The 27781-nt window shown below is 39.3% G+C and overlaps 1 protein-coding gene across 2 annotated transcripts in view; it reads left to right on the top strand.

Moving 5' to 3' along the window:
* The first annotated feature begins 262 nt into the window (after positions 1 to 262).
* Positions 263 to 27781, top strand: part of MTHFD1L (methylenetetrahydrofolate dehydrogenase (NADP+ dependent) 1 like) — a 139885-nt gene continuing 112366 nt past the window's right edge. Inside the window, exons 1-10 of one of the 2 annotated variants that reach the window (XM_021540609.3) lie at positions 263 to 397; positions 3052 to 3102; positions 3180 to 3233; positions 5774 to 5898; positions 6986 to 7086; positions 7992 to 8116; positions 15158 to 15269; positions 19896 to 19975; positions 20688 to 20785; positions 24618 to 24791. In XM_021540609.3, coding sequence (XP_021396284.3) covers positions 263 to 397; positions 3052 to 3102; positions 3180 to 3233; positions 5774 to 5898; positions 6986 to 7086; positions 7992 to 8116; positions 15158 to 15269; positions 19896 to 19975; positions 20688 to 20785; positions 24618 to 24791 — 1055 coding nt within the window. Of the gene's footprint in view, positions 398 to 3051; positions 3103 to 3179; positions 3234 to 5773; positions 5899 to 6985; positions 7087 to 7991; positions 8117 to 15157; positions 15270 to 19895; positions 19976 to 20687; positions 20786 to 24617; positions 24792 to 27781 lie in introns of those variants that run through there. The other variant, XM_077782193.1, reaches the window with a different exon arrangement.

The following is a 27781-nucleotide window of genomic DNA, read 5'->3' as shown; positions in this document are numbered from 1 at the left end:
GACAGCTCAGTGCGCTTCCCATGGAGGGGCTGGACAAGCCTTCTCATGAATTAACACAGCCTAGCTATAAAGTTTTGGGCATGTCAGAGCAATGCCCCACATACCTATATAGAAAAAAAAATATTGGCCTTTTAAGTTTTCTTGTACCTTCCTGCTGAACACTGGCCGTTGCAGTTCACATCCAACCATAATTTTGGAGATTGAAAATTTACGCGCCCAAGCATTTTGGTTACATTGTTGATTAACTGGTTTCTGCCCACTAATGTTAGGAGGGTTTATTTTGTTAAAGATTTGCTTGTCACTGTGTTGCAGCAAAGTCACCGACAATGCAAAGAATTCCTTGGCCTCTCTTAAGAGAGAAAACCCTCGACTTGAGCCCACGCTTGCCATTATTCAGGTAAAGTATGTCTGTGCACTTACTGGCTGTGAGAGATCTCCTTTGGCACTGTTACTTGTCTGAAACTTCAGAAGCACACCGTGCAGAAAGTAATTTTAATCCTTTTTTTTATAAAGAATATTGTGTACTTTACTATAAAGCAAAGCAATAGGATGAGGTAGTTCCACCAGATGGTAGATTGCCCTTCTTTATGCCTGAAATAGTCACAGGAAACTTCAGGCTGGGAAGGCTTTGCAGAGGAAAGGAATAGTTTTATCCTTTCTTCCTTTTGCAAATGTAGTCTTCCTCATTTTACGTGTGGATCACTTTTTCTCACAGCTTGTCTAAGTTGAATAACTTAATAGTTTAATTAAAAGTAGGGTTCTCAAACCTTTATTTAACTTGAAGCTTTTTTGCAATACTGAGCAAAGTGCTTATGTTCCTGAAAATGTGGGCCTCCCTTCACTTCCCACCCCTGAAATAACAATGCCAAGATTAATGAAAGACCCTTTTGCTTCCTGTCAGCCATGTTACCTTTGGGTGGCTACAGCTTATCGATATCTTCTTGCTCTTCTAAGGAGAGGAAAACCACAATAAAAAGTCCCAGTCAGCTCAGAAGGGTGTGTGTGAAATAAGTGTAAAGTGTCAGCATCCTGTAGAAGTAGCACCACATTCTGATTTGAAGGAATCTTGCAGAATTGAGAATCATTGTTCCACTAATGCTGTGAAGAGCTTTTTATTCCACTGATGGTGCCATTTTTGATAGGCAATCAAAATGAGAGATGAGGATTGCTATCCCTGCAGAGCTGAAAGATGTTCATTCTTAGATTTCTTATGGTTTGGAGGTCACAAAACTAAGGATGTTTATCATTCAGAGGGGAGCCACTGCCATGCTGGCAAAAATGTTACTCTCTTGTTTCCTAGGAAGTTGGTATTGGTTTTGAGTGGGCACACACTGAAACTCTGACCCAGTAGGTTTTGAGTTTAAAACCCAACTGTAAGTATTTTTTAAGTACTGATTGTGAATCTAAGTAATGCAGCAACAGCTTTATTTCAGAAGGTCTTCTAGGGAGGCTATCTGAACAGACTCTCTCATCTCTCACCCTCCCTGATAATTGCATTTTCACAGAGCCCTTTAAGGCTAAAGCTGAAGGACTGCTAGGAAAGCAGTGACCTGTTTTACCTGTTTTTTCACGCTCCTGTTAGTCTCCATCCAACTGCACCATGATCTGGACTAGGACTGTGATCTTCTTCAGCCTTAGGGGTCTAAAGAGGCTGTCTTTAACCACATTTGTCTCCTGAATCTGTTTTTCTGCATGGCCACATGCATGTTTTGTGCTGGCACAGTGGGAGGGATGTCCCTCTTGTCCCTGTTTACCCTACTCGGTCTGCCTCATGAAGTGGCTGTAGGAACATGTGGCCTAGATCCTTCTGGGTAAAATTCACCTAAGCTCTGTTCTCCAGCTTTCCAGTCACTCTAGCTCTGGTCTGGTTGTGAAGACTGAAGCAGAGCCCATTTTAAATATGTATTTGTTGGTGCAAAGAAAACTTGCTTTGGTCTACAGATGTTCTTATGATGCTCTACCAGTAATGTGGGCAGAGCCTTAAGATTTGTGCCACATGTGCCCAGAGGAGCAGAGGGAGGGCAGGGAAGTTTCCTCCTTTGCCAGTCACTCGTGGCAGTGGTCAGCATGACAGAGCACCACCTCTTAGCAGGACTGGGAATGAGGACTTGCAGTGGAATGATTTTAGGACTGTCCTTTTCCTCTTGAGTCAACTGAATCTGAATCAATGCAAAATTGATACCTGTGTTGTTTATTATCCATGTTGAACCTTGGTTGAAGCTATGCAACAGCAAAAAATGATCAGTGGGCGCTTCTTAATTTTGTTGATGCTGAAAAGTAAAATAAAGCATCAGGATCATGCTTAACAGTGGAGCTGTTGCCCTGGAAAGCTCAGCACCAGTGGCTCCCCTGCACCTCCTGTCCTACCCTTGCACTCTGCCAGCCCATGTATTGAGCTCTGGCCTCACCTGTGCTGCTCAGTGGGTTTTGATAGGAACTGGTTTAGGACAGGGACTTTCTGCACTCACACAAAGTCAGTGCTCACCTGCCAGTGCTGCAGCAGCAGGGACATTGTAGAGGACAGTGTGGTACCACCAGTTGCTCCATCCCAGTTAAACTTCTTGAGCTGTCAGTGTGGGGGTTCAGTCCCACATTTACTGTCACAGGGGAGCAGCTGCTGAGCTGTCCCTAGACCTATCTCTTCTCCCTTGGCACAGTGTGAGCTCTGCACAGTGTCCTCAGTGCAGCAACTTCTATGCTGCCACTCACCACCAGCTGCCATGTTTGGGGAGTGGGGTGCTGGTAGTGCAGTGCCAGGAATGCTGGCAGAGCAGGGAGGGAGCTGGGGGACAGAGGGCAAGCTCTCCTTCCCTAATAGGAATTGTGCCTCTCCAAGAAACCTGTGCTTTTTTAATGCTCTTTTTTTCACTGTCAGCAGTCTTGAACTATTTGAGATTAACAGGCATGGCCTTCTGCTTATTTCTTAGAATTGTTGTTTGAATACCTTTAGACACAGACATTGTCACTATGTTTCTTGCATAGGCATGTACATTAGTGTACTCTTTTTAAAATGTATTATTTTAAAACTCAGTTACTGTTTTGTTCCCCAAGGCACATAATGACCAGTTGATTCAAGAAGCAAACAAGAACTTTGCCAAAGAGGTAAGCTTTAGCTGATACATATGTTAATAATCATTGGTTATTTGCCTTTAGTAATTTTAAGTCTTTTCTTTTAACAGATTGGTCTACGTGTTATTCACATTTGTCTTCCTGAAGGCAGCACCAAAGATGAGGTAACTGAAGTACCTGAGTCTTTCTTTTTCATTTTTGTCATAAACTTTTATTTATTATTTATTATTATTTTGACTGACCTCTATTAACTCAAATTAGGTTTAGGATTGCCTTGGTTTAAATAGCAGATATTATCCCCATACTGGCAAAAGTGAGAAAAAGGATAATTAATGGGCATGTCTGCTGTTCCCTGGCAAGCTGGGGCAGAATCAATAGAGTAATGTTTTGGTTTTGTGCTTGGTGTTTAACCCCATACCTGCTCAGGTATCCTGTCTCCTGCAGTTGCTCCTGTGACTGATTATTACCCAGATTATTCAGGGCAATAAAAGATTATAAGATTATATGGGGAAGGGAGCGGGGAAGGAGAGGGAGGTGTTGAATTTGTCTGTTGATCTTTTAATGTTTCAATTATGTATTAAAAACCAAAAACCCCCTCAAATCACTACAGGCCTGAATTCTTTACCTTGTTGAAGGTGCAGCACTTAATATCAATTATGTTTTAAATATAGAAAACCACGTGAAAATTAAACCAGTGAAGGAATGTATAGTAGAAGATGACACTGTTATCAGCTGGCCTCCTTGTGCTTGGCAAGTTTGATAATCCTGCAGGCTTGTGAGTTCCGTGTACTGTTTTGTTTCTGGGTACACTTTGTTCTTAAAATGTTACTGCCTTGCAGTGCAATCTGAAGAACTGCTTCTAGATACATTGAAAGGATTTACTGTGAAGCTTTGTAGATTATGGAGAGTCAACTACCCATTTAAGAAGAGTGGGCTTTTGAAATGAAAAACAAATACACTCTGTTGTTGGTAAATGTATTTTATCTGTTGAGTAACACAGCAGGAAATAGGTAAAATACAGTGAATAAATTAAATGCAAGTAGTTGCAGATAGTTTGAAGTATTATCTTAGAAGTGGCTTAGCTGTGTATTTAAAGAGAAAATTGGGGTATTTCGGTTATTTAAAGGAAGTTACTTCCAATAAAATTCATCATGGTTTACTTACTCTCTTGCTTACTCATTATGAGTTTTTTAAATCTAAAATCCACATCTCAGTGGATTCCCACCTGTGTTCCCTGGTGTGGGAAGGTGGGAGGGATTTCAATGCCATGCAAATTTGGTTTTGCCATCACTTCCTGTGTACAATAAATGCAAGTTAATACTATACTACTTTACCCTGCATGAGTTATTAGTAATTTAAATGCTATGATGATGGATGATGGAAAGGTGAATAAAAATAAGATGCAGTTAAAATGGAAAACTGAATTAGTTTCCCAGGAGACAGAAATACAGCTTGAAGTTTTAATTGCTCTGTAGGCCCTCAGCATTTTGTAGCATATCAAGGGGTTTTTTTTTAAAGAAAAATGCAGACATTTTCATGTCCATATTCATTCATCCTTTCTAGTGCAATGTATACCAGTCCTGTTTCTGTCAAGTGCCATAGTACCTTAAGAATCAGATATGCGTGTTTTTTTCCCTAAGGAGTCAGGAAACTAAAGAGACATTTCTGTACCAGTGATATGCTTGTGCAATCTGTATTTAGTATTAATGTAGTACGTTCTCTTTGTTCAGAGTTGCAGCTAATCTAACTCCTGCCTAATCCCCTAGTTTAATGTTGATTGCATATCAATTGTTTGGGTAATAGAGTTCAGAATTACAATGAATAGTTTACAATAAAAGCATTTTAAAAAGGCGTTGTATTAGTTGAAGGAAAAAACCTACTTAGAATCCTTTTCTGTTGGATGTTAATCCAATTCTATTATAAAGCCTTGTGATGCTTGCACACTGGTTTTATATATAGGGTGGGAAGACATGCTTGCATGACATTTCTCACCTGAAAAGCTTTGACATGTTTGGTTCCATTGTATTCTTTCTGGTCACAAAATAGCATGGATCAGCATTATACTTTAGAGAGGAAGGAGTCAAGGGTAGGAAGTACAGTCTCAGATGTCAGATATGACCTATTATAAACCACTTGAATTTGCATCTGGTTCAGTACTTGAACTTCATAAACTTCTCTGCAGTGCCTTTTCAACGTAACAGTTCTTCACAAGATAATTACCAGCTCTTAGGTGTTTTGAGAAGGAAAATTGGTAACCATCTATGCTGGTTTAATAAAATGAGGCTTTTCTTGTATAATTGTTCTTTCGAGTGTCACAACTTTTTGTCCCTATATTGGGACTTGATCTGGTCCTGTTTTGCACTCCATATTAACTCAGGTGTTCTGCTTCTAAAATCATCTTCTGAAGCCATTACAGTGACAAACTTTTGCTGAGGTTTGGAGTGGTGAAACATAAACTGCTTTTGGCAGCATAATGTCACATAATATGTGTTTACTTTGCAAGATGTTTAGAATAGAGTCAGGGTGGCTTAATTTGTTAAGCCACTGATAATAAACTGAATAGAACTTTTTCATTTAGTAATAAGCAAGGAAAGCCAAGGTGGTCATAAAGTAATTGAAAAAAAATACAGATTTTACCTCATTCTAATCAGATTTTCCTTTTATCTGTTGTTCTGATCTTTAATGCTTTTTATTAACTTCCTAGATTGTCAGTGAAATCTTGAGACTCAATGAGGATCCTAACGTGCAAGGCCTTGCTCTTGACCTCCCAGAAAGCTTATATAGCAGTAAGATATTAAATGCTGTGAAACCAGAGAAGGATGTGGATGGGTAAGTGGAACACTGAGAAATAATATCAGCAGTCTGATGACTCTGTAAAAGCAGTTTTCTCCTGTGCTTTTCGTTAATGGATTCCTTAGTCAATGTATCTGTCTTTGCTATTGAGCAGTGATAAAAGATGCTTCTGAATCAATGAGAAGTCTTTTTCTGAAGTAGTTTTGGTAATTATCTTTTTTTTTTTTTTTTTTTTTTTTTTTTTTTTTTTTTACATAATGCAGATTCAGGGCATAGTCCTTTCAAAGAAATAAAAAATGAAATCTTGATTTACTGGTGATCCTTAGGGTATTTCAGTACTTCAATAATACAACTGGTAGTCACAAAGTACTGAATTTTCACAAGAAGGATTGATGGAAAGATTGCAGAGAAGGTTTTAACTTCCCTACAGCACTCTCTTGTGGTGAGAGAGTAAGCTATAATAGTTTGGACCCATTAGCACAGATTTGCAATCAGTGTTGAGTGGTACTACTCTCTGAAGAGACCACTGGTGTAATTTAGGTTTGTGAGTTATCATTTTGCTGCTCTTGTAGCATTCCTGCTCTTAACTGCAGGTTATTGCCAATTTTTTATCCCACTTTTTTTTTTTTTTTTTTTAATCCAAAAATCCTTCAAAAACCTTTCCATTATGTGGAGTCAGAGAATGGAAAATTTGGAGCATCCTTCTGTATGAGAGGGAATGGAGTGCAGTGTGGGGGCACCTGAGTTGCCCCCTCCTAAGGCAGCTTGGCTCTGGCAGCACTGGTCTGGTCTCCCTGCAGCCACTGAACTGTTTGTGCCCAATGTGCTGTGGGTAGCCTGGGGTGAAAAGTAAAGAGCTGCCTGTGTATCATGGGATTGTGTTACTCATTCTAACTCAGATCCCTTTCCTGGCCTCTCTTGAGGCTCAGTGTTTGTCTAACTGAGGTGTGGGATGATACAAATTAGCTACAGTACATGACTATCAAAGGATTTGCTTTTGTGAGAGATGTTTGCTCTTCGGATTTAGCTCTTAGCTATGTTACAAGCATTGCTGGGGATTTATGTTACACAAACTTTGTTGTTGTTGTTGTTGTTGTTAAATTGCCATACTTTTCCACTGCAGATTATCCAGTGTAAACCTAGGATGTTTGGTACACGGTGATGTCCATGACTGTCTAGTTCCTCCTACAGTGTGTGCTGTGATGGAGCTTCTTGAAGATATAGGTGAGCTCTTCTATCACAATCATTACATTAATTTTAGCCTGTTTTACTCAGTTTTAATCCTGGCTGGGAGCCAAATATAATGTGACCTTGTAGTGTTTTCTATTTTGTGTTGCTTCCCCAGCTGACATTTATTTGTCTTCTGCTAGCGAGGAGGAATCCTCCTGCTCAGTGACATCTGAATTTTGTCTTTGTAGAAACAAGTCTCAAGCCAACAGATTTTGGATATTAGGCAGGTTTTAGCTGCCATCAGCAGGTTTAATTTCACAGAAAACACACAAGATACGTGAGTCTTCCAAACAGAAAATACAGGCATCACTTGGGGATTTCACTTGATTTATCTGATTAGCGTGAGTAGCTGGGGAAACCCAGGTTTGCCTGTAAATTGCTGCTGAGCAAATCCTTTGGTTTGGATTGTGCTATGTCAGTGCTGACACTGAAATGGCAGATTCAAGCAAACAGGTTTACTGTATGTGAAGACACTGTTGGTTTAAGGCAGTGTTTCAGAAGCTTTCTCTCTTACAGTGATTCATAATTGTTGAAGTAAGGATTTCTGTAGCAGAACTGTAAATAGGAGGTTAAATGTACTTAGTAACAAACATGAGTGAAAGGATTTGTGCAAAATACCAGAAAGCCAGAAGAACAGTATTTGCCTACTAGAATTTAGAGAGTCACCAGGAAACTCCTTAAGACCTTTGGTTGTTATCACTGTACGGGCTCCAGAAGTGCCAGCTGTGCGGCACAGCTGCTGCGGTTGTGCAGGCACACGGCGCTGTCCTGTTCTGAGCCCCTTTGCAGCCCCTTCTGCAGTGCTGCAGCCGTGGGTGGCCTGGGGGGAGCTCCATGCAGCTGCTGGTGCTTGTGCCCTGTGCTGGGGGTGGCTGAGTGACTTCCCTTGTGTCGCACAGGTGGGAAGAAGGTGCTGCTGGTGGGAGCGCGCGGGGCAGAGGGTGCTGCCCTGCAGAGCGTGCTGCAGCGCCAGGGAGCCACCGTCCTCAGCTGCCACTGGAAAGCCCCACAGCTGCAGAGTGAGGTGAGCACTCTTCCGTCTGCCTGGGCTTATCCTGCATCTCCACTGTCTGCTCATCCCTGTCAGCTGTCCACCTGACAATCCTGCCCTTAGCTGCTGTTCCCAAGAGGGAGACTCCTCATTGCAGGCACAGGTGGCAGTGGGGCTGCTGGTAGCCAGTGTGGGTTAGGGTCTTTTCTCCTTCCTACTTGCTCAGAAGTGGTGCAGCACTGGCCTCTAGCAGAATATGACATGTAGCAGCAGCTGCTTTAACTTCATTATTTTACACCAAGGCCTGTGAGTGAAGGAATCCAACAAACAGATGCTTTAGCTCTCCCTTTTGCTTTCTCTGCAATAGAAATGCCATCTTTTTTTCTTGTCCTCTGATACAGTCATCTACATAAAATTACTTCCACTGGATTTGTGTCCTAAAGGTTTGCAAGTGTTGTTGCTCTTGGGACAGAGAAATCCCCAATCTTTATCTTTGAAGAGAGCCGTAAAAGGATTCAAAGAAATTCAGGATCCTTAAACTGAAGGATTTGCGTGGTCTCTGGTTGCTTTTTGCAGAGCTTTGGGACACAACTTAGAAACTGATATGACTTCCTGTGAAACTTAACAGTTTGTTCCTTATTCCCAGATTTCACAGAATACTCCAGCTGGGGTTGCATTGTCGTGGGGGCATGTGCAGCAGGATCCAGGCTCGGTGGTGAGGTGCTGGGGACAGCTCTTGTGTTGGACAGTCCATGTGTGCCACAGGGTGGCAGCCAAAGCAAAACGATGGTGTCCAACCTCCAGGCTTTGGAGGCGCAGACAAGAGAAGGAAACAAATTCGAGCAGCTGTGATAGAAAGTTCTCTGGCAAACCCGTGTTTTCACAGCTGTGGATGTTTTTGCCAGGCTTGTCTCAGCTCTGGGCTTTTAAGTGACTGACAGCACTTAGGAAACATATGGCTCTCTGGGAGATGGAGTGCTGTGAACTTGATCCTTGCCATGTCTCATTCCTCAGCTATTTCTCATTGCTTGGGGTTGTGCTAGAGGACTGCTCTGGGCTGGATGGGGTGGGTGACAGGGTGGCCAGAGGTGTTTCCTCTGGTTCACAGCAAAAAATCTGGATTGGGCCCAGAGCTGCTTGTGCAGTGCTGTCAATAGCTGGAGAGAATTCTGTTTCCTTCCATCCAGATGCTTTCCCATAATCATGCTTTGCTTTTTGGCATTCCCCATAGCTTACCTCTTGGAGCAGGCCTTTGATGGGAAACAGAATGGGAAGTGTAAGTTTGAGGCTTTGTGCACTTCAGTTTTCCTAGGTTCACTTTAACTTTTGGCAGTAAAAGAGTTTGTACTTTGCCTGTGGGACTAATCAGCAGAGCCCAGGGGAAACCTACCTTCCTCTTCCTCACCTGTGAGCCTGGAGCAGCATGTCACCAGTAATCCCAGAGCTGTGCTGAACCTGTCTGGATGTCAGCCTGATAGTTAAGTCTAGTTCCTTGGTAAAATCTAAAGCATGCAGGGAAAACTATCCTGTTTCATATTCCCAGAAGCTGGAGAGTCAGAAACTGAGCACAAGTTTCTAAACAAACAATGAAGTTCTGTGGCAATTTGAACGACAACGTTGTTAGATAACATGATTGTAGAATTTGTATTCTTCTGTTTGTTTAAAATGCTGATTATGAAAAACAGCTTCAATATTCACCAGGTTTCTTCTCTTTATTTTTTTTGTTACTTGAATTTCAAGTAAGAAAATGTGATAGTTGATATTTAAGTTTTTCAAAGACCTGAAAGAATCAATTCATGTTTTGTTTTTCTTGTACCATACACTAACTTTCCTTTCTCTGAATAGGACACACTATAAGTGGCAGTTTGTGTTGTTTGGAAGTATAACCTGTGGTAGCATAATCACTTCACTTAGGAAGTGAGGGATAAACTTACAAAAAGTATGATTTTTCACTAAGATGCATTTGTTTTGCAATATATAAGAGGAAAGGAAAATTTTGTCTTAAGGGTAGGGCAATGTTATTTGTTGTAATCCTTTGGCCAGGCCTATGTGCATTGAAGTACTAAACCTGACCTTAACCATGTAATGCCTTTCTTAAGTTGTTAGTACATTACCTTAGACTAACTCTGCTAATTTGCTCTTCTTTTTAAAACGGACAGCATAACAACAAGTGTTTCCTTTAGAAATTATTTTAATTTAAATGAGTTACACAACACTTAAGTTTGTAGGTTTTTTTGGATAAGGTTTTGTATTGCTATGGGCTTGTTACTGCTTCTTTCACTTGTGCACTTTTGCAAAAATATTTTGAAAATGATCAAGAGGAAGTATGTTTTAATCCACCTTAGGAAAAGTTTAAAAATATTGGGGTAGCTCTCCTAACAAACAGCATAATGCCATCTACCATCTGACTTAGTGTGCTCCTTTAGAGCAAGTCTGTTCTGTCTTATGGCAGGAAAAATGCATTAAAATAAATAATGGTATATTTTCATTTCATTGCTTTGATCTGAAATAACGGGCACAGTCTCAATGTTCAAAATGGAGCAGATTATTAATATTTCTTTTTGTTCCATTTTGGGTTTGCTTGCCTTCAGTTGTCACAGCACAGCTGAGTTATGTCCTTCAGAACTGTTGAGCTTCCTGGGTTTTTAAATAATTCACAAATGCAAGAAAGCATTTTAGAAGGTTCTGGCACATCTATGCAAAGTTGTCAGGAAGAAACATTGTTCTTTTTTGTGTTGATATGTTCAATGTAAAAGAACTTAAAAAGTGAGAGATAAAGACGCAAGCATCTTACAGGAAATACTTAAGATGTTATCATTCTGTTGAGCTTTGTGTAGATGGCTCTTCAAAGCACATTCACTGCATTGTGCCTGAAGAATGACCTAGTGACATACATTTAGGGATATCTCCCCTGTCATTTTAAAGTAGGACTCCCCAAAAGTCAGTTCAGTACTGACATGTGAAGAATGGGAGCTGATGTGTTTAATCCTTTATTATATCAGAATTATACTTCCTAGTTTGAAAGAAGGTTGTCAAGTGGATTTGTATTGAAATAAATGGATTATTTTCTTGTCAAAACATGGGTGATACTTAGTACCTCTAAGAAAACAGAATTTTACTTCAGTCATCTGAATTCAGTCAGTCATTATTTCAGCACGTCATCTTTAATGCAGTCTGTGTGTGAACACCATCATACCTTTTTAAGAGAGCTGCTATCATACAATTTTACTGTAAAAGAAGTGAGCATTGGTCTGTCTAGGTATAATTAGGAATAGAGAAGTTGTTTGGAAAAGCAAGGTTAAGAAGTATGAGAGTGGTTCAGCTGGAGTGCTGAACAGGAGTTTCCTTTTCAGGTTGAAAAACAACTTCTTTTGGCCACAGTGTGCTTTTCCTCAGAGCCAACACTTGAGCTTCAAGCTCTTAGACATCTCTTAGCTATTTGCTCTCCTAGTTTTGCTTTCTTGGTAAGACTAAGGATCTTGTTATGGGCAGAAAAATACATTTTTGTATTGTAAGCATGGGAGAACAGGAGACCAGGCACACAGATCCCATAAGAGGAGAGGAGAGGGAAGGTGCATGAGTGTTTCTGATGATGATGATGCCTTTCCACTTCAACATCTTATGCACATCATCTCTGTTCTTTGCAATTTTGAAATGTATCCCCTGTCTGTAAGCTAGATGAACAGTTGCTAAAGCATGGATCATAGGGGCAGGCTTGAGCCCACAGCAGAGGTGTGGGCTTGATTTTCACATGCACTGTGTAGGGCAAGTGTGTTCAGGGTGATGTGGCAGGAAAAGCTGGAAGAAACTGTGTAATTAGTACATGCCTTGGTGGAAAAGGTACCTGAAACTAGTCATAGACTTAGAAGATTTTCAAGATTTCAGAACGTAATTAGAATTGCTGTGGTTAAAGTGGAACCTGATCTGTAAACTGATGTGCAAAGATACTTTTTTCATAAAGAGAGTTGTGAAAAAACTTTTAATCAGATTCCTATTCGTCATCACATCTCTTCAATTTTATATGGCCTAGCTTCATACCCAGGACTCTGAGGGTTTACATTTCAATTTTTAATTTTAATTTTTATTTTAGTCGACCGTGCATTTAAAAATGGCTTTTGCAGCAGTCCATTTTAACTATAGGAAAATGAACATTTTATACAGACTTCACAGCAAAATGGAGTTTCAGAGATTTGTAATATACAGCTACTTTGTGCCATTATCATTTAATACTTGGCTGGAAAGTCTGTATTGTTGTTTTAACATTTGGTGTTCTGTCTTGGGAATGGGTGGTGCTTCTTAATCTGCTTCAACTTAAATCTTGGTGGAGGGGATCATATTTTGTTATGAGGTAAGGTTGCAGATTATTTATTGGCACGGCTCTTCCCAACTGAAAAAATATTTAGCGGTGAGAAGGCAGGATACTACTGGAGTATTGGCTTACTTTGTCTCCAGCCAGTTGCCTAGTACATTAGGGAGGGTTTGGCCTGCTGGTTGTCATTCTTTCCTCTAGCCAGCCTGATGGAATGGAGCCTGGCTGTCCAGGAAGCATGAGGCAGGCAGCCACATGTTCTCCCTCATGGGTATCTCTTTGACCTTCTGGCTATGGCTGCCTATAACATCTGGTTCCTGTCAAATGTGTCCTCTGTGTCCTCTGTCCAGGGACTGTGATGCATTTGCTGAGGGAGGCTAATTGTGATTATTTCATAGGACTTTCCCATCTCTCACATCCATGATCGGTTTCTGATGTGGGGGTTGACCCTGAACATGCATGCCAAGGCTTGCTTCTTGCTTTACTGATTAAACAGGCAATCAAAAGGGTAGATTGTGGCAAGAGAGAAAAATATAAAAGCAAAGGAGGCATGGGCAAAATTTCTTGCAAGTGAAACTAAAATTCTCTGATAGAGATCACATAAATCTCTTCATAGGATACCCAAAATTCTGTACGCAAATATTTTGCTTTCAGTGGGCTTGCTCTCCCAGTTTCTGGATGTACTTTTTAAAAATACTCACAGGGGAAAAAAGTTCTCTAAAATGTTTGTGTAACATATATTTTATTGACTCTGCAGGAACTTTTTCAATAGTTGCACATAAAATATTGTTTTCTTTGTGAAATAAGGGAAAGGAAGTCACACTGGGGAAGGCTTTGAGAAATCAGTGTGTCTTGAACCTGTGGTACAACTCTTTGCTGTCATGTGATGCAACGTTTTTCATGGAGGAGGTGGGGCAGGGCACTGATATGAAAGGTCCAGCTGGTTTTCTGCTAAAATTTATGACTATGTGTGATGTTAGCTATCTGAACCACTGTTAATGTTGGCTACAAAAGTAATTGTGTTCAGCTGTTAAGAACATTTTTCAACATTAGGGTCGGTAGTCATAGAGATGGATATTTGGTTCCATCAGTTGTTTTCTGACATTACTGTTACATTGAATCAATTCTGTCATAAGTATGTTGGCTGAACATTCATCAGAATTATTACTTGTTGCATACAGCTCTCAACTTGTTCATCAACTCACGATGCTAAGCGGTGTGCAAAGCTCTTAGTCCTTGTCCCAGAGGCTTTGCATGGAAAGGCATCTTGACTTACAGTATATGATTTATAACTGCTAGAATATGAATTATTTTTTTCCTTGCAAAAAAAGGGCTGTGATCATGTAACTGAGAAGAATCACTGTTTTTCTCTGTGCTGATGTTGATTGTTACAGAAAAGATTTCCTTCTTTTACAGGGTAAAGTGTACCTTCATCATGGTATTCTTGGTACATGAGGCATTGCAGCATCTTTTTATCCAGATTTCCTTGCAGATTTCTCAGTATCATTTGGCCTGACACATTATGACTTATGTGGCCTTCTAGGAGTGGCATGTAAGCTGATATTTGCACCAGACTCAGGAGTGTGACCAATTTGAATAAGGCTGAATGGCTGTGCACAGGCAATCACAGGAGTGTTGCTGGACATGTGACTGAAGCCTGAATCAGCTCATTGCATTAATCATTTGTCAAGCAAGTAAATCTTCTCCCACACTCCTGGCTTTGTTTCCACATGTAGATCTCTAAGGAGGGTTAGGCCATCCTTGGGTACTCTGAGGAGAAGATGGAGTTTTTTTCATTTTCTGCCTTTTCCGCAGCAGTTACATTCTTCTCCCCTCCTGGATGCTCAGCTGTGCCAAAAACCTGCTATCCTGACAAGATTTGTAGCTGTTCTTTCTTGGCAAGAGTGTTGGGCAGGGTGGTGTCAGAGCACTTTTGGCCAAAAAAGAAGCTGGAACTCTTGTCAGTAACAAATCAATTCATGGAGCGGCTCACTGAGTTTGTGACACTTGGAATTAATTTGCATTTATCCAAAATATTACCAAAACTGTTGTATTTCTGAAATAATTCTTGCAGTCAGGCTTGAGTAAATGCTATGTCTGTGTTTTGCTTTTTTAGTGTGTCTTAATACATCTGCCTCTGGTGCTGTCCATTATCTCATGGTGCTTCTAATAACTGGTAAAGAATCCTGTTTCAGAGGAAATGGGGAAAGAAAGGCACTTGGGTCTTTGATTATAAAAATTTTTGTAGTAACCATTTTTACTCCAACATCTACCAGGTTGAGCTAAATCGGGGGCAGTGATTAGCAAGCATGAACTGAGAAGGAAAAAAGTGCTTTAATTGGTATTCAAAGGCAGTGATCTTCGCAGAAGGGGTCATTCTGCACTCCTGTCAGCTGGCCTGGTTTTCTACTGTCAGACAATTTCAACCCTTCTTTTTCTTAAGTTACTCTAAGTTATTTTGGAGTTTAGGACAATGATAGAACTTTTTATTTGGAAGGATATAATCCCCATTAAATATTGATGCTTACTTTGACCTCACTCACCTGATCTCACAATTTGTTTACTTAACTTATATTCTTAAGTTTCGTGGCAGGTAAGAATCAATCACTTTGAATAGTTTGGATCAGTTTTTGTTCCTGTCTGTAAAAGCTTTGCTCAAAAGGCTATTGCTGTATAAGTGAATATTTTTAAGATGCATATCCAAGTATGTATTTCTAAGGTGAAATGCTTGTTTTGTTTCTGGGGGTGTTTTGGGCTGTGCTTAGCTCCGTCACGCAGACACGGTGGTGTTCGGAACTGCGAAACCCGACGATGTTCCTGTGAGCTGGATAAAGCCTGGGGCCACCCTTATCAACTGTGCTCATGATCCTCTGTCAGGTAAGAGGTGATAAAAGGAAACAGTTCTTGCAAGTGGTGTACAGTGAGCCTTTGAGATGTGTGCGGCATCTTGGTGAAAACGAGTGCAGTTAAAAGCTGCATCTCTGGGAGAGCCTTTAAAGGTGTGTGTACAGGACATGTGTACACCTTTCTCTGATGTATAAATAGGGAAAAGATGTTAGGTGGGAGAAGAAAGGTTGGAACAGATTCTTCATACCCAGGATGATTAGATAAGGGATTCACTGAGTTCAGAGGGAAGACTTTTGGGTCATCAAATGAGCTATTACATAATGCTGTTTTGTATAGTGTCTTACCTTGTGACTTCTGTGGACTCACCTGGAATATGGGAAAAGGAGAAGGAAAGAAATATTAATTGCAAAGTGCTGTGAAACTATTTGCAGAGAGTAGTGCAGGAGGGAGTACAGAAATAATGTGTATTTAAGAAGAGGCAGAATGTCTCCTGCAGTAATTATTCCTGTAAAAAAGGGTTTGGAGTAATCTCCTTCCTTTTCCCCTAACTTGTTGTGCAGGGTGTATGTGTTCAGTAATTTCTGAGTTGAAAAAATGTTACAGAATTTTCTTGGGAATAAAATTAAGAAATCTTGCCAGAAGTTACTCTGCTGCTAGAATAATGTGTAATACTACTAATAACATGTAATTTTACGGCTCCTGTAAAATTTCTTATAATTCTGTGAAGATCTCTAGGTATTTTCTAGATTTTTGGTGTGTATATGAATTTGACTGCTCAGCATCCCAATGAGATTATGCTGCAAATGAATAGGAAAATGAGGAAATACATGGATAGCATGACTGGTTAATATGTTTTTTTTTTTAAATCTTATCATAAGTGTACCTGATTGACATCTATTGACCCAAAACTGTGGAAATGAGCATAAAGCTGAGAAAACCTAATTGCATGGGTTTTAAACTAGAGATATTCCCTAAGGGCAAATGAAGTAGATACTCAGTGAAGAGCTAATGCAAGATCAGGCTCATAATAAAGCAGCTGCTGTTCCCATGCAAAGCATGGCCTCAGCAATAGATTTCTTTCCTTGTCTTTCATGCTATACTCTTGACTTGAACAGACACTGCAGGTGTGGAGATCTGGGTTATTACTTGATTGTCTGATGGCATTTGGACATTCACTGTCTACCTCCCAAAGCACATCTCTGATCCTACTGAGGATCTCAAGGGTGGATACCAAGCCTTTTCTCTTCCTGATGCTGCACAAGTTGTGCAAAAATAATACATGTTTTCTTTTTCCTGGACTAGTGACTAGGAGACTCATTGCATCTCTAATGCTGATTTATTTCCCCCAGGGTTTTTTGGATATAATTGGGCAGGGTCTCTTCAGCAGGTACCCAGCCTACTACTATGACACATCCTTTCATGAAGGAGGAATGAGGGAGAAAGGGAAAGGAACAGAGAAGAGAGGGAGTGGTGGTTAAGCAGTCACACCTATAAATAAATAAATTAAAAGGGATCTCCCTTCCTCATTTTAATCTTGAAGGTAGAAACCTTTTATGTGACAAACTTGGGGTGGTTCTGACAGGGTGGGATCAGCCAGTCTGTACAGCCTGAGTGGGCACCAGGAATCAATGAACTCTCCCAGCACTGTGTGCTCGCTGATGCAAGCCCCACTTTTAGACACCTAATTCTCTCAGAAGTGAGTCTGAGCCTTCACAGACCTAAAAGTTATGCAGTATAACTGCATGCTACGTCTTAAGACTTAAATATTTAATGCCTTATTTACTCTAAAGAACTATAGATAATACTAGTGTTTCCCTTCTCTGAAAGAGTGTTGTTAGAAAAACTGCATTACATACCACAGTAACATTCATTCCTAATGCAGGAAAATATAAGATTTGGCATATGCATATACATTTCTTTGCATTTTTCAAGTTGTTAGCAATGCGCTCTGTTGAGTACTGCATTATTTTTGAAAGACAGCATGAGATTTTTACCAATATAATTTAACTAGAATTCATCTACCAAATGTCTATCTGTCTTTATAGTTATAATTTTGAGGTTGTCAGAGCCTTGGAGAAACTCTGAAATTACAGCAGAAATGCATTTTACCAGCTATAAAAATGTTGGTTTCAAGGCTTACTAGAGAGGTACATGAAACACAGGTGTCTGACAGAAAGAACACACTTAGTTTAGTTCCAAGATGTTTGTGGAATAATTGTGACCTTGGAGAAACAACTGAATCTTATAAATGTCTCTTGACTTCCATGGAATCTGGCTGAGGTGCTTGGAGATTGTTCTGGATTTTTTCTTGCTTTAGAAATGTCCGACTTAACATCTGTGGGGTCACAGGAGCTAAATGAAGCCTGAAAACAATAATGGTCATGAAGTAACCTTTTATTCTTGCTAGATAGTGGCTAGATTTCCAACTTGCGTGGGTGTATATGTTGTCTAACACACTTGCATGTTTTAAAAGCACTCAGAATTTGCAAGGATGTAGCTGAATTGGGGAAATGAAATGTAAATTGGAAGACTAGAGATAAAAGTGCTCACTCCTAAATGACAATTCTTTTTCAAGTATTTTTTTTAATCAAAGATTTTTAAATTATCACAATTTTAAAACATTCTGCAAATTTCTAGCAGTGCAACATCTGCTTCTATTGCACTGACAGTTTTGGAATCAGGTAAGTGCTGGTAGAGTCTTGCAGAATATACTTTATATGTAAAGTTATGGAAATGAAAATAACTTTCTGAATAAAACTTAAGGATGCCAGAATTATATGAGATTTAATGTCCAACTCCTTTGGGTCACATGAAAGCTGAAGCCCACATGGTTTAAGTATTATAGTGGGAAATTCAACCATTTCCCCACCTCTATTCTAAGCTGCCTGAACAGAGAGCACCTGACAGCAGCTCTCACTCATCTGTACAATAGGGTACAAGTCAGAGGAGGGAGCACAATATCTGTTTAGCTCTGACCATTAGTCCGAAGCAGAGAGTGCTATTCCAGCTTCCATCTGGAAAATTTATCCTTGGAGAGCTGCTGCAATCCTGTGATTGTCTTGCTAACTCCATGCATGCATGACTTTCACCTCTAGTTTCACCTTCACCCTGTAAAAGCCTGGTTAGTCATTTGTGGGGTGACTGTGTAGCATAGGCAGTCTGAGAGAAATAGTTTAGTGAAGGGAATTGTCTAATTCTAATATGTATTTACACACATGCTAGCTCTGCCCTGATAAAAATAGTCATATTAAGCCAAATAACATAAAAAGTCAAAATGTTTCTGTAAAGCACAGCTGTCTGAAAGGGGGTTTTAAACTTCATTCTCCCTACTTCATTTGTCTGTTTGGCAGCTCTCCCAGCCTGGTCTCAAAGCAGCAAGAGTCAGCTTATGACTGTAATAGACTATTCCAATAAAACTCCTCTGTCTAAATCTAAAGCTGAGCATCTCCAGAAGAAATGGTTTGGTTTTTGTTTGTTTGTTTGAATTGCAAGTGTTAATGCAAGTAAAAGGAGTTTTCAGACACTTTATCTTAGAGTTTAATATGAGGACTCTTGCCTTCAGCTTGGTTAGGTGTGTCCCTGATGTGTAGATGCCTGCTGGCGGGGAAGTTTGAGAAAGGGTCAGGAAACACATGGAATGAGGCTGAGGGGTCTGCAGAGAGGTCTCAAGGCTCTCAAGGAGAGGTCTTCTGCTCTCTCAGCGATGGATGTGGGAGAGTGGGCTACAGCTGCCACCCTGTCTCCAGCCTGAATGTTCTGTGCCCTGCTGCTCTGGGACCCTTGTTGGGAGGGGTGATTGTGCAAGGAAACATGAGCCTTTTATGACCAGTACAAAAGGGGTGAACAGAGCAAGAGCTTGACCAGGTCAGGGTTTGCACTTCAGTTCCCCTGTGGCAGAAAGGTTAAAGCTGTCAGCATACAGTTGTTATTTTTAATTACAGTTATATCTACGCCCTTCTGAATGTGGCTCCGGCCTTGATATGCCCACAGAGACTAGGATGTGAATTTTGGAGAAATTGTGTCTAGATAAAAGAAGACAACAGAAGAACAAGCCAGAAGAAGGATTACAGCAAAATGACAAAATAATGTGTTTAGTTGGGGTAGCTAATGTATGATTATCATTTGATATATTGCCACTAGAAACAATTATAACTGTCTCTGAAGTTGAAGTCACTCTGACTTTTGTAGAATCTCCAGAATACCTATATTAATACCATGCTGATGAAGATAACTGTTGCTATTCTAAAAAATTTGCATATACTGTTTCCAAGTTCTAATAATCCTGTATGGTATTTGTGATCATTTCATTGTTCTCGCTCACTGTAATGTGTGTGCCGAAGAGAAGACAGTCTTAACCATGCTCATTTAGGTGTTCTGTTTAAGAATATAGATAGCTTTCCAAATACAGCTGTGTGAACTTACTTTGTGTAATATGTTTTAGAGCACACAGTTACTCTCTGATTTTCATAGTATATTCATCCTTCTGGGTGATTTCATTTGAAGTATTAGAGAAGCCACCTATCATTTTGTCAGTAATATTGTTAAATTTCAAGTCAACCTTCAGAAATTTTTTTTATTTGGACATAACTTTCAAATACACGTGCTCCCACTCAAAAAAGATTTGTCATTTATTAGTGCAATACTTATATTTTTCAGAGAAACACAGCTATGGTCAGCAGAACAACCCTGCTGCTGAAAAGACTGTTGGTTCTCTTGCAGTAGCAATGAGAATGCAGGTTAGTGTACCATTGTTTGTAGATTGTACCAATGTTGCAGATCTGTTGCTCTTTCAGTAAGTTGCAGAAATTGCTTCTACAGTTTATATTGTAACTTTTGTTTTGCTCTTTTGACCATCATGCCTGACTTCCATTTTAATAGCAACTCTTAATCAGATAGAGTGATACTACATTTAATTAGAGAAAGGTAAGTTAAAAATCGGACATCTCATAATTCTGGTTAATACAGTAAAGGTTGGCAGAAGCACTTGTGCCAACAGGCTAATGTCACTCACTCTGGTAAGACTGAGAAGATTATATCTGTCTGCATTTTTGCATTATGATAAATAGGGGGTCCAAAATGTTATTTAATGTATGTTATTTAATTTAATGTATGTTATTTAATTTTGGAAGCAGTATGAGTCAGTCAGTGAACAATCAATATCTTCCTTTATTTTTAAGGTGAGAGAACAATAGTAACTCTCCATTTTAACCAGAATAAAATGTCCAATGACCTAGTTAGAGACTCTGCTACTTATGTGTTAATGGGGTTAAAATGTGGCCATACAATAGAAAAGTGGCTCTTACTTTGTCCTAAAACCATGAAATAGAAAAATTTTTAAGTCTGGGGCTTTTTAAAGTTAGCCTTTGCTGTAGAAGTTATTTCAACATGCTCTAGATTGTTTGAAGTTAGTGTTCAGCATTTGTGTGCTGTTTGCTTGTTTAAAACCAGAACATGGTAAAAAACGTGGAGCGATGGATCCAGTCCCAGCAGTACAGGAAGTGGAACCTCCACAGCTTGAAACTGCAGCCCCTCTCCCCAGTGCCCAGGTAATAAGTGCTTTTAAAGAAAAAAAAATGAAAAAGATTTTTTAAAAGATCAAGCAAGAGTGACAACCTAAAAATGTGCTGTCCCTAATTAATTTTTAATCTTATGTGGACTATATATGTTGTGCCATTCTCTTGTACACTTCATCATGACCGTGTGCTTCTATTTGCTGCCAGTTTTTACTTTGATGATAGCATTGGAGCCAAGCTTTATTGAATGAAGACCTAAAGCTAGAAGGTTTCATTGATGAAGGGAGGAGAAGTCTTGTGCAAAACCAACAGAAATACAAAAGACAAGAAGTTCCTAATGGCTGAACCTTGATGTAGGAAGGTGTTTAGTTAAGGCTTTGTGATTTCAGTGGTATTTGAGTTTGTATTTATTTTCTTCCCTCAACAAAAGTACTTTCTTCTGCATTAGACTTTTAAATTCCTGTGTGGGTGTGAAAAGCAGGAAGCATATTTATTCTCATGACCAGATTCTTTTCAATCAGCTCCTGTCCTTCACTTCCCAAGACCCCTGTCTGGGCCTCGGCACAATTGCTGACACCTGATATTTAAAGCAGCCTGAGCTCTTTACTGTGCTGAAGTGCTTTGCTATGTGTTGGTTGTGTTGGGTGACATAGAGAGAAACCAATGGCTTGAAAGTGAGGAAAGTGTCAACGTTTTTTTGTACTTATTGATAGGCCTGCTTCTGCTGATGCTGAAGGAACCTCACACCAGAATAAAGTCAGAGAGAGTTGGAACTGCATAGTCTGGAGGATAGGAGGATCTTATCAATGTGTCTAAATACAATGTACAATAATACAAAGAGAAACAAGGCAGGCTCTTTACAGTGGAGCCCAGTGACAGAACCATCAGCAGTGAGTACAAACTGAAACCCAGGAAGCTCCATTTGAACATCAGGAAATACTTCTTCACTGTGAGTGTGACCAAATGTTGACACAGATTATGCACGTTGATTGTGGAGCATCCATGCTAGGAGACATTCAGAAGCCACCTGGACATAGGCAACTAACCAGTTCTAGATGCCTCTGCATGAGCAGAGGGGTTGGACCAGATGACTTCCAGAGGTTCTTTCTACCTCAGCCACTCTGTGATTCTGTAATTCTGAATCCTACTGGTGTCATTTTGGAAAGCTGTGACAAAATGTTGTATTTTGATTTGCTTTTCACTGTCTCTTACAACAGTTTAATGGGAATGAACACAAATGTAATTCAAACCAGAGATGCCAAGAAAATGAGTTTTCTCTTGTAATCAGGCACACAAGGAGGCAGAAATGCTTGAGCTTTCTCTGGAATTCTAGGATTAAATTTCTAGAACTGGAGCCTAAAAGAAACTATGCTTAAATAATACCATTAAAAGTTAAAGTATGTGATGTCACGAGGGTGATAGTAAAAATAAATTTTCACAAAAAGGTATTTCCAACGCTCCCTATGACATTGTGTGTTTAGTGCATCAATAATTACATAAGTAATAAATAATGGTGTGTGTGTGTGTATATATATATATATATACACCATAATATATATAGTATAATATATGTTATGTAATTAGAATAGGACTTGCATTTATCTACTAACTCTATAGCTTTGTCTTTTTTCTTTTAAATGTAAAAAACCCCTTCAGATGGAAAGTATCCTGTAATAAAATGTAAGCTTTCAGTAATACACCACGTTGTGTGGAAACAGATGGAACTTTCATTGAAAGTGAGGCAAAGCTGCTTAAGCACTAAAACTAAGAACATCTGCCTTTTGATTTCTCTGAGATCTGGGTTGAAGTATTTCCAAATATATTGGAAATGGAATGGAAAATTTTCTTACAGTATGCAGTTAAAAAAATAAAAGTCAGGTGAGTAGATGTAGAGCCTTCCTCCATCTTTTAAATTTTTTTGCATTTTTTAAATTATCACTTAACATTGTCAGCAATGGACTTCTTGCTTAACAGTTTTCATTCATGCAGAAGAACCACTTTTGCACATCTCCAGCAATACTGAATAACATAACATATTGAACAATTCTGATATTTCCAATACAGAGAATATATTGTCAGACTAAAAGAGTCAGCTACAAATACAGACTTCTGAAGTCCAAGTATAACCAAATCTTTAATCTTCTGTGTTTTGGGAAAATATATTTAGTAGGAGGAAAAAATGCAAACTAACTTTGTCATATTAGTCTATATTTTTCTCCTCTTGCTAAATGCATAAATTACTTTAACAGGAGAATAGTTACCTTTAAAATTTTCATTTCTTAGATCTTTAGGGGACCACACTACCACAAACTTAAGAAGAATTTTATGGGACTTGAGTTGTTTATGTGTTGGAAGTTCTAAGTGAAAACTTAAGATGGTCTTTGCCATGTGATGTTTGGAAGCCACTCCATCTTGTGTTCTCATTAAGTTTTTACAGCTAGTTGTGTTTGAAGTGACACATAAGAAGCCAAAGTGCATCCCCTTTGTGAAAGGGGATGCACTTAGTATGGCTTTGAAAGAAAGCAGGTTCCAGGTTAGTGCTGTGATTGAGTAACTCCTTGTCCTGTAGTACTGGATTATGTCATTGTTTGGGTGGATGGTTTCTGGGTTTCACTTAGCTGCTGCAGGGTGCAAAAGGGGGATATTTGAGAACTATAGATCAATAATGGAGCCAGTTTAGGGTTTTCTCAAAGAATTGCAAGCAGTTAACTTGGCACAGACTGGTCATTTGCCAGGTGTATGCAGAATGGCCAAAGTCCACACACAGAGTTGAGATCTGGTAGTATTTTTATGTTCATTGGATATTTAAGGTCTTGAAGAATGTTCAGAAGGTCAGGACATGAGCTTTCATGCCACTTCCAGATTCCGTCTTAAAAATACTGTGATCAACTGAAACTACATAAAGAAAATTGAAATTACTTTTAAGGCCGGTTAGGCTGAAAGTAATTTTTAAGTTGTTTTTTTTTGAATTGTAAGCAATTCAAAGCCCAAGGAGACAACTCTTCACGTCCTGTGTGCCAGGCCCTGGGCTTCTGTGCTGCAGGAGCTTTCAGCTTCTATGTGCTTATGTGGACATAATGGGCAACCAGGTGAAGCTCACAAATGAAAAATCCATGATGGAGTGTTAAATCCAAAGACCTCAGGTTGTCCAGGTCAGGAACAGCAGATACAATCAGCCACATGCCCTCAGGGAATCTGTGGCTTGCTTCAGCTGCTGCTTGCCCTTGCTGGAGGTAGTTCTTTAAGCTCACTGGATGTCTTGGCTGTGCCCTGTGCTTTAGACTCCTGCTCTGTAGGCATTCCTAGTTTAGCTGTGTTTTAGAAGTGTGTGAGTTGGTCTGCAAATGCCTTGTTTCCTTTGGTGTCCTCATGGGGAACATCGATGTTGGCGCTGCCCTCGGATGAAAGGCACTGCATGCACAAGCATTGGGTTTAGCAAATGTGTTTGTGTGACTGTTGGCCAAGGAATGCATGCACTTTTTAGTAAATTGTATGTGCTGAAATATGCTGTGAGGCAGGAGAACAAAAGGGAAAAACAAATCCAGAAACATCTATTCCAGTGGGACATGCTTGGGCATCCAGCAGACACATTTCTAGCTTGATATGAGAGCATTATGTAATATTTGGAATCTGATTAAACAAGAGCTGTCTGTGAGATTGTAACAATTAGCAAAGTCTGTACAAGATTTTCAATGTTATATTAGATGATACTTAATATTTAGGTTTGGTTAATAAAATGTGAGAGAGAATTGAAAAACTCATTACAATAATTCCATTGTTGGATTATTTGCTGTTGTTTTGTGTTCTGTCGTTGACCACCTAAGCTGAGAGAAATCTTCTGGCTCCTATTTGTTTTCTTTTCCAGTGATATTGAGATTTCCCGAGCACAGAGTCCAAAAGCTGTTGATGTACTTGCCAAGGAGATAGGATTGCTTACAGATGAAATTGAGATCTTTGGCCAAACCAAAGCCAAAGTACGTTTGTCCCTGCTGGAAAGGTTAAAGGATCAACCAGATGGAAAATATGTTCTAGTTGCTGGGTAAGAATGCTATGTAATGTCATTAATGTCCGCTGTTTCCACTCTTATTAATATAAACAGGCAACTTACATCTTTTTTATACACTGTACAAATAAGAATCTTGAATGTTTTCATCTGCATGTTGCTCTCTTCTGAAAGTGTGCAGGTTTTGAACGTTTTTGAAGTAATACAGCTTTTCTTCCAAACTCTTATTACTGAATTAAAGTGTATTTTATAAAAGGTAATTTGTTGTAAGATTCTGTGAACTGTTGGTGAGTGGAGTTTTTTTACTGCTTTATCAGAATTTTAAATGTTTAACTTGGATATTTAAGGCTGCTTGTATTGTGGCTCTTTATAAACAAACATTAACAGAAGCTACATGCTAATCTGTTGATATTAACAATAAATACATTTTAAATTGAGGGACAGATTACAAAGTTTAAAATGCCGTGTTTTTCTCTGAAATGTAGACATGTCTCCAGGCAGGCTTATCCTGCTTGCTTTTCCCACAGTTACAGTAAATGCAGTGCTCAGCAGGAATTATGCACTTCTCTTCTGAAGAGCTTCAGGTTTTTCTTGCATTCAATGACAGAGCTTTTTCATTCACTTGGTTTACTAAGTGGAAACTTCTGCTTGTGAACAAACATGTGAAGGTTTTCATTAATATTTAAATTGCAGTGTGTTCTTTATATTCTGAGTTAATCTATTGGTTGCTTCCTTTTAAGTAAAACCAGTCATGTTGAAAATGCAGTTTTGGCTGATCCAGAAGGAGAAGGCTGTTGTTGACTGCCTTGACCTACTGATTCCTCACCTTGGCTAGTGTTTCTCAAACTGTTTGCTTTACTGCCTTCCTGTGGGATCAACCTGGATTTCTGGCACTGTCTGAGGTGGAGCTGCTGTAGTCTGACTTGATGTCACAATGGTGAGGCAGGCAAGATATGAAGCTTTCCTCAAACTATGTGATGAAAGTCCAGCATTAAAGATAGTCCTGGAGGATGCTGAAGCAGTTAAGAGAAATTTTGCATCCTTTGGCATAGTTTTATTTTGGTTTGGATTTTTTTGTGGCATTGGAGAAACAAAAACAGGTTCAGCATTTGACTGAGTTTGAAGAAAGTTGCTGCCATGTATTTTCATGCTCATGATGTCAACAGATATTTGGTCATCATGCTGCAGACCAATCCAGGCTTCCCTAGCAACAAACCTCTCACAGAAGAAGAGGTTATTTGAAGATGGCCAGAGGTGCAAAGCTGGCAAGTTGCAAAGCCCCATTCGGATGGGCTTTAATTGTGTCAGATTGAATGCACCAGTGCTTACGTTTCTTCACACTGCTTTGTCTCCCATTCTCCTTCAAAGAACGTGTCTCAAGCAGTTGTCACAGAAAGAAGTGTATCTACAGGTGGAAGAAATGCAATAGTTTTGACCAGCAAGATAAAAAGTTTGTAAAAAGCAGAAAATTGTATCCTCTTTTTAAGTTTACACAAAATGTACCAATACAGAATGGTTCAGATAAAAAGGGCTGGGTTTGGTACCTTCCCAACCCAATGATGCAATATGTTGCTATTTGTAACATCTCTAAAGTCATTGCATCTTGTGGGGTTAGTGCGAAGCTGCAGCTGCTGCACTAGGAGTGCTTGGGCAAGGTCACTACAATAGTGGGAACATTCTCTTCTGAGAGAGTTCAAAGCTTGACTTTGAAATATAGTATGTATAAAATATACATATAATGTGTGTTTATATACTCTCAGCTGCTCTCCCTTGCTGAAATGGGTGTTGCAGATGACAATGATTTTAAGAAAAGCAGGGAACTCTCTCTGATGGGGAAATATTCAATGCAATGAAAATCAAGTATCACTGAAGTGTGGAAACTGGGGAGTGTAATAGTATCCTCATTTGCCTTCATTCTCTCCCTTGCCAAGGCAAGGTCAACCAGAACCTGCCATTTGGATTATTATGTTTGTTTACAATAACCAAAGATATTTAAAAATTCTTAGAATGATGTGGTGTAGGCCTTCAGAGTAAATTATCAGTGCTTCTGAGGAAATATTTAAGATATATGTTTATACTTACGGTTCTGGGGGAAATATTTGTAATGTATGATGAGAACTTATTGTGTGTGAAAAGGGCATAGCATTTATATACATGTATTCAAGAAACTGCAAAACCTCCAACCTCCATCCATGGTGCAGCCAGCAACATTTGTGCCTTTAAGTGCACATTCAGATTTAAATGTTTCACAATGTCTAGGAATTTATAAATATTTGCTGCAAATGCATGTCTAGTTTATTCCTGATATGCTAAATACCAAACTTCTTGTTCTAAGCAGGAAAATACAACTGAAATGTACCTTTTTATCTCTAAGGATAGTTGTATTTATGGCTCTTTAAAAAATTGCTGACTGCAAAGTCTTTTCTGTTCTTTCTAAATGTGAGTAAACATGGCTAAGTGTCTCATCCATTATAAACTTTGTATGCTGAAATATTGCTGTTTGATTAACAGATTGTCACGCCCAAAAACAGAATGAAGAATTTATTCCTTTATAAATTCCATATACTTCTGTATGGAGACCTTTCTTTTATTTTTTTTTTTTTATTACTGTTTTCTTATTTTCTTTGTGTTTGGCTTTCTGTAGGGCTCATGGTAAGACACTGTGGGGGCAGAGTCACAAGTTATCATGGAATAATTGTTTCTTGGGCATCAACTGGCTGTAAACAGGATTTTAGTGTGCTAAATAATATGTCACAGGATCTGTTAACTCAACCTGCCTCCACACATTGCCAGCAGAGAGCATGCAAATGAATGCAGCTTGTACTTGACCTAGGAGCTAAGTTTAGTGTTCAGGGTAACCTAATCATGCATTCAGGCATGTGAATGGCATATTCACAGACACAATATGAAATTACAGCTGCAGTTTGTTAGAATCTATCTCTGTATGTGTGTATGTTTCAGTGTCTTGTTTCTAAATGCTCCAGTGTTGTGGCTTTTAGTGGATAATTCTGGAAAGTTGTTCACTT

The sequence above is a fragment of the Lonchura striata genome, chromosome 3, assembly GCF_046129695.1.
Source record: "Lonchura striata isolate bLonStr1 chromosome 3, bLonStr1.mat, whole genome shotgun sequence".
In the NCBI taxonomy this organism is placed as follows: Eukaryota; Metazoa; Chordata; class Aves; order Passeriformes; family Estrildidae; genus Lonchura; species Lonchura striata.
Note: the sequence above shows the minus strand (reverse complement) of the source record. Positions and strands in the feature narration are given on the sequence as shown.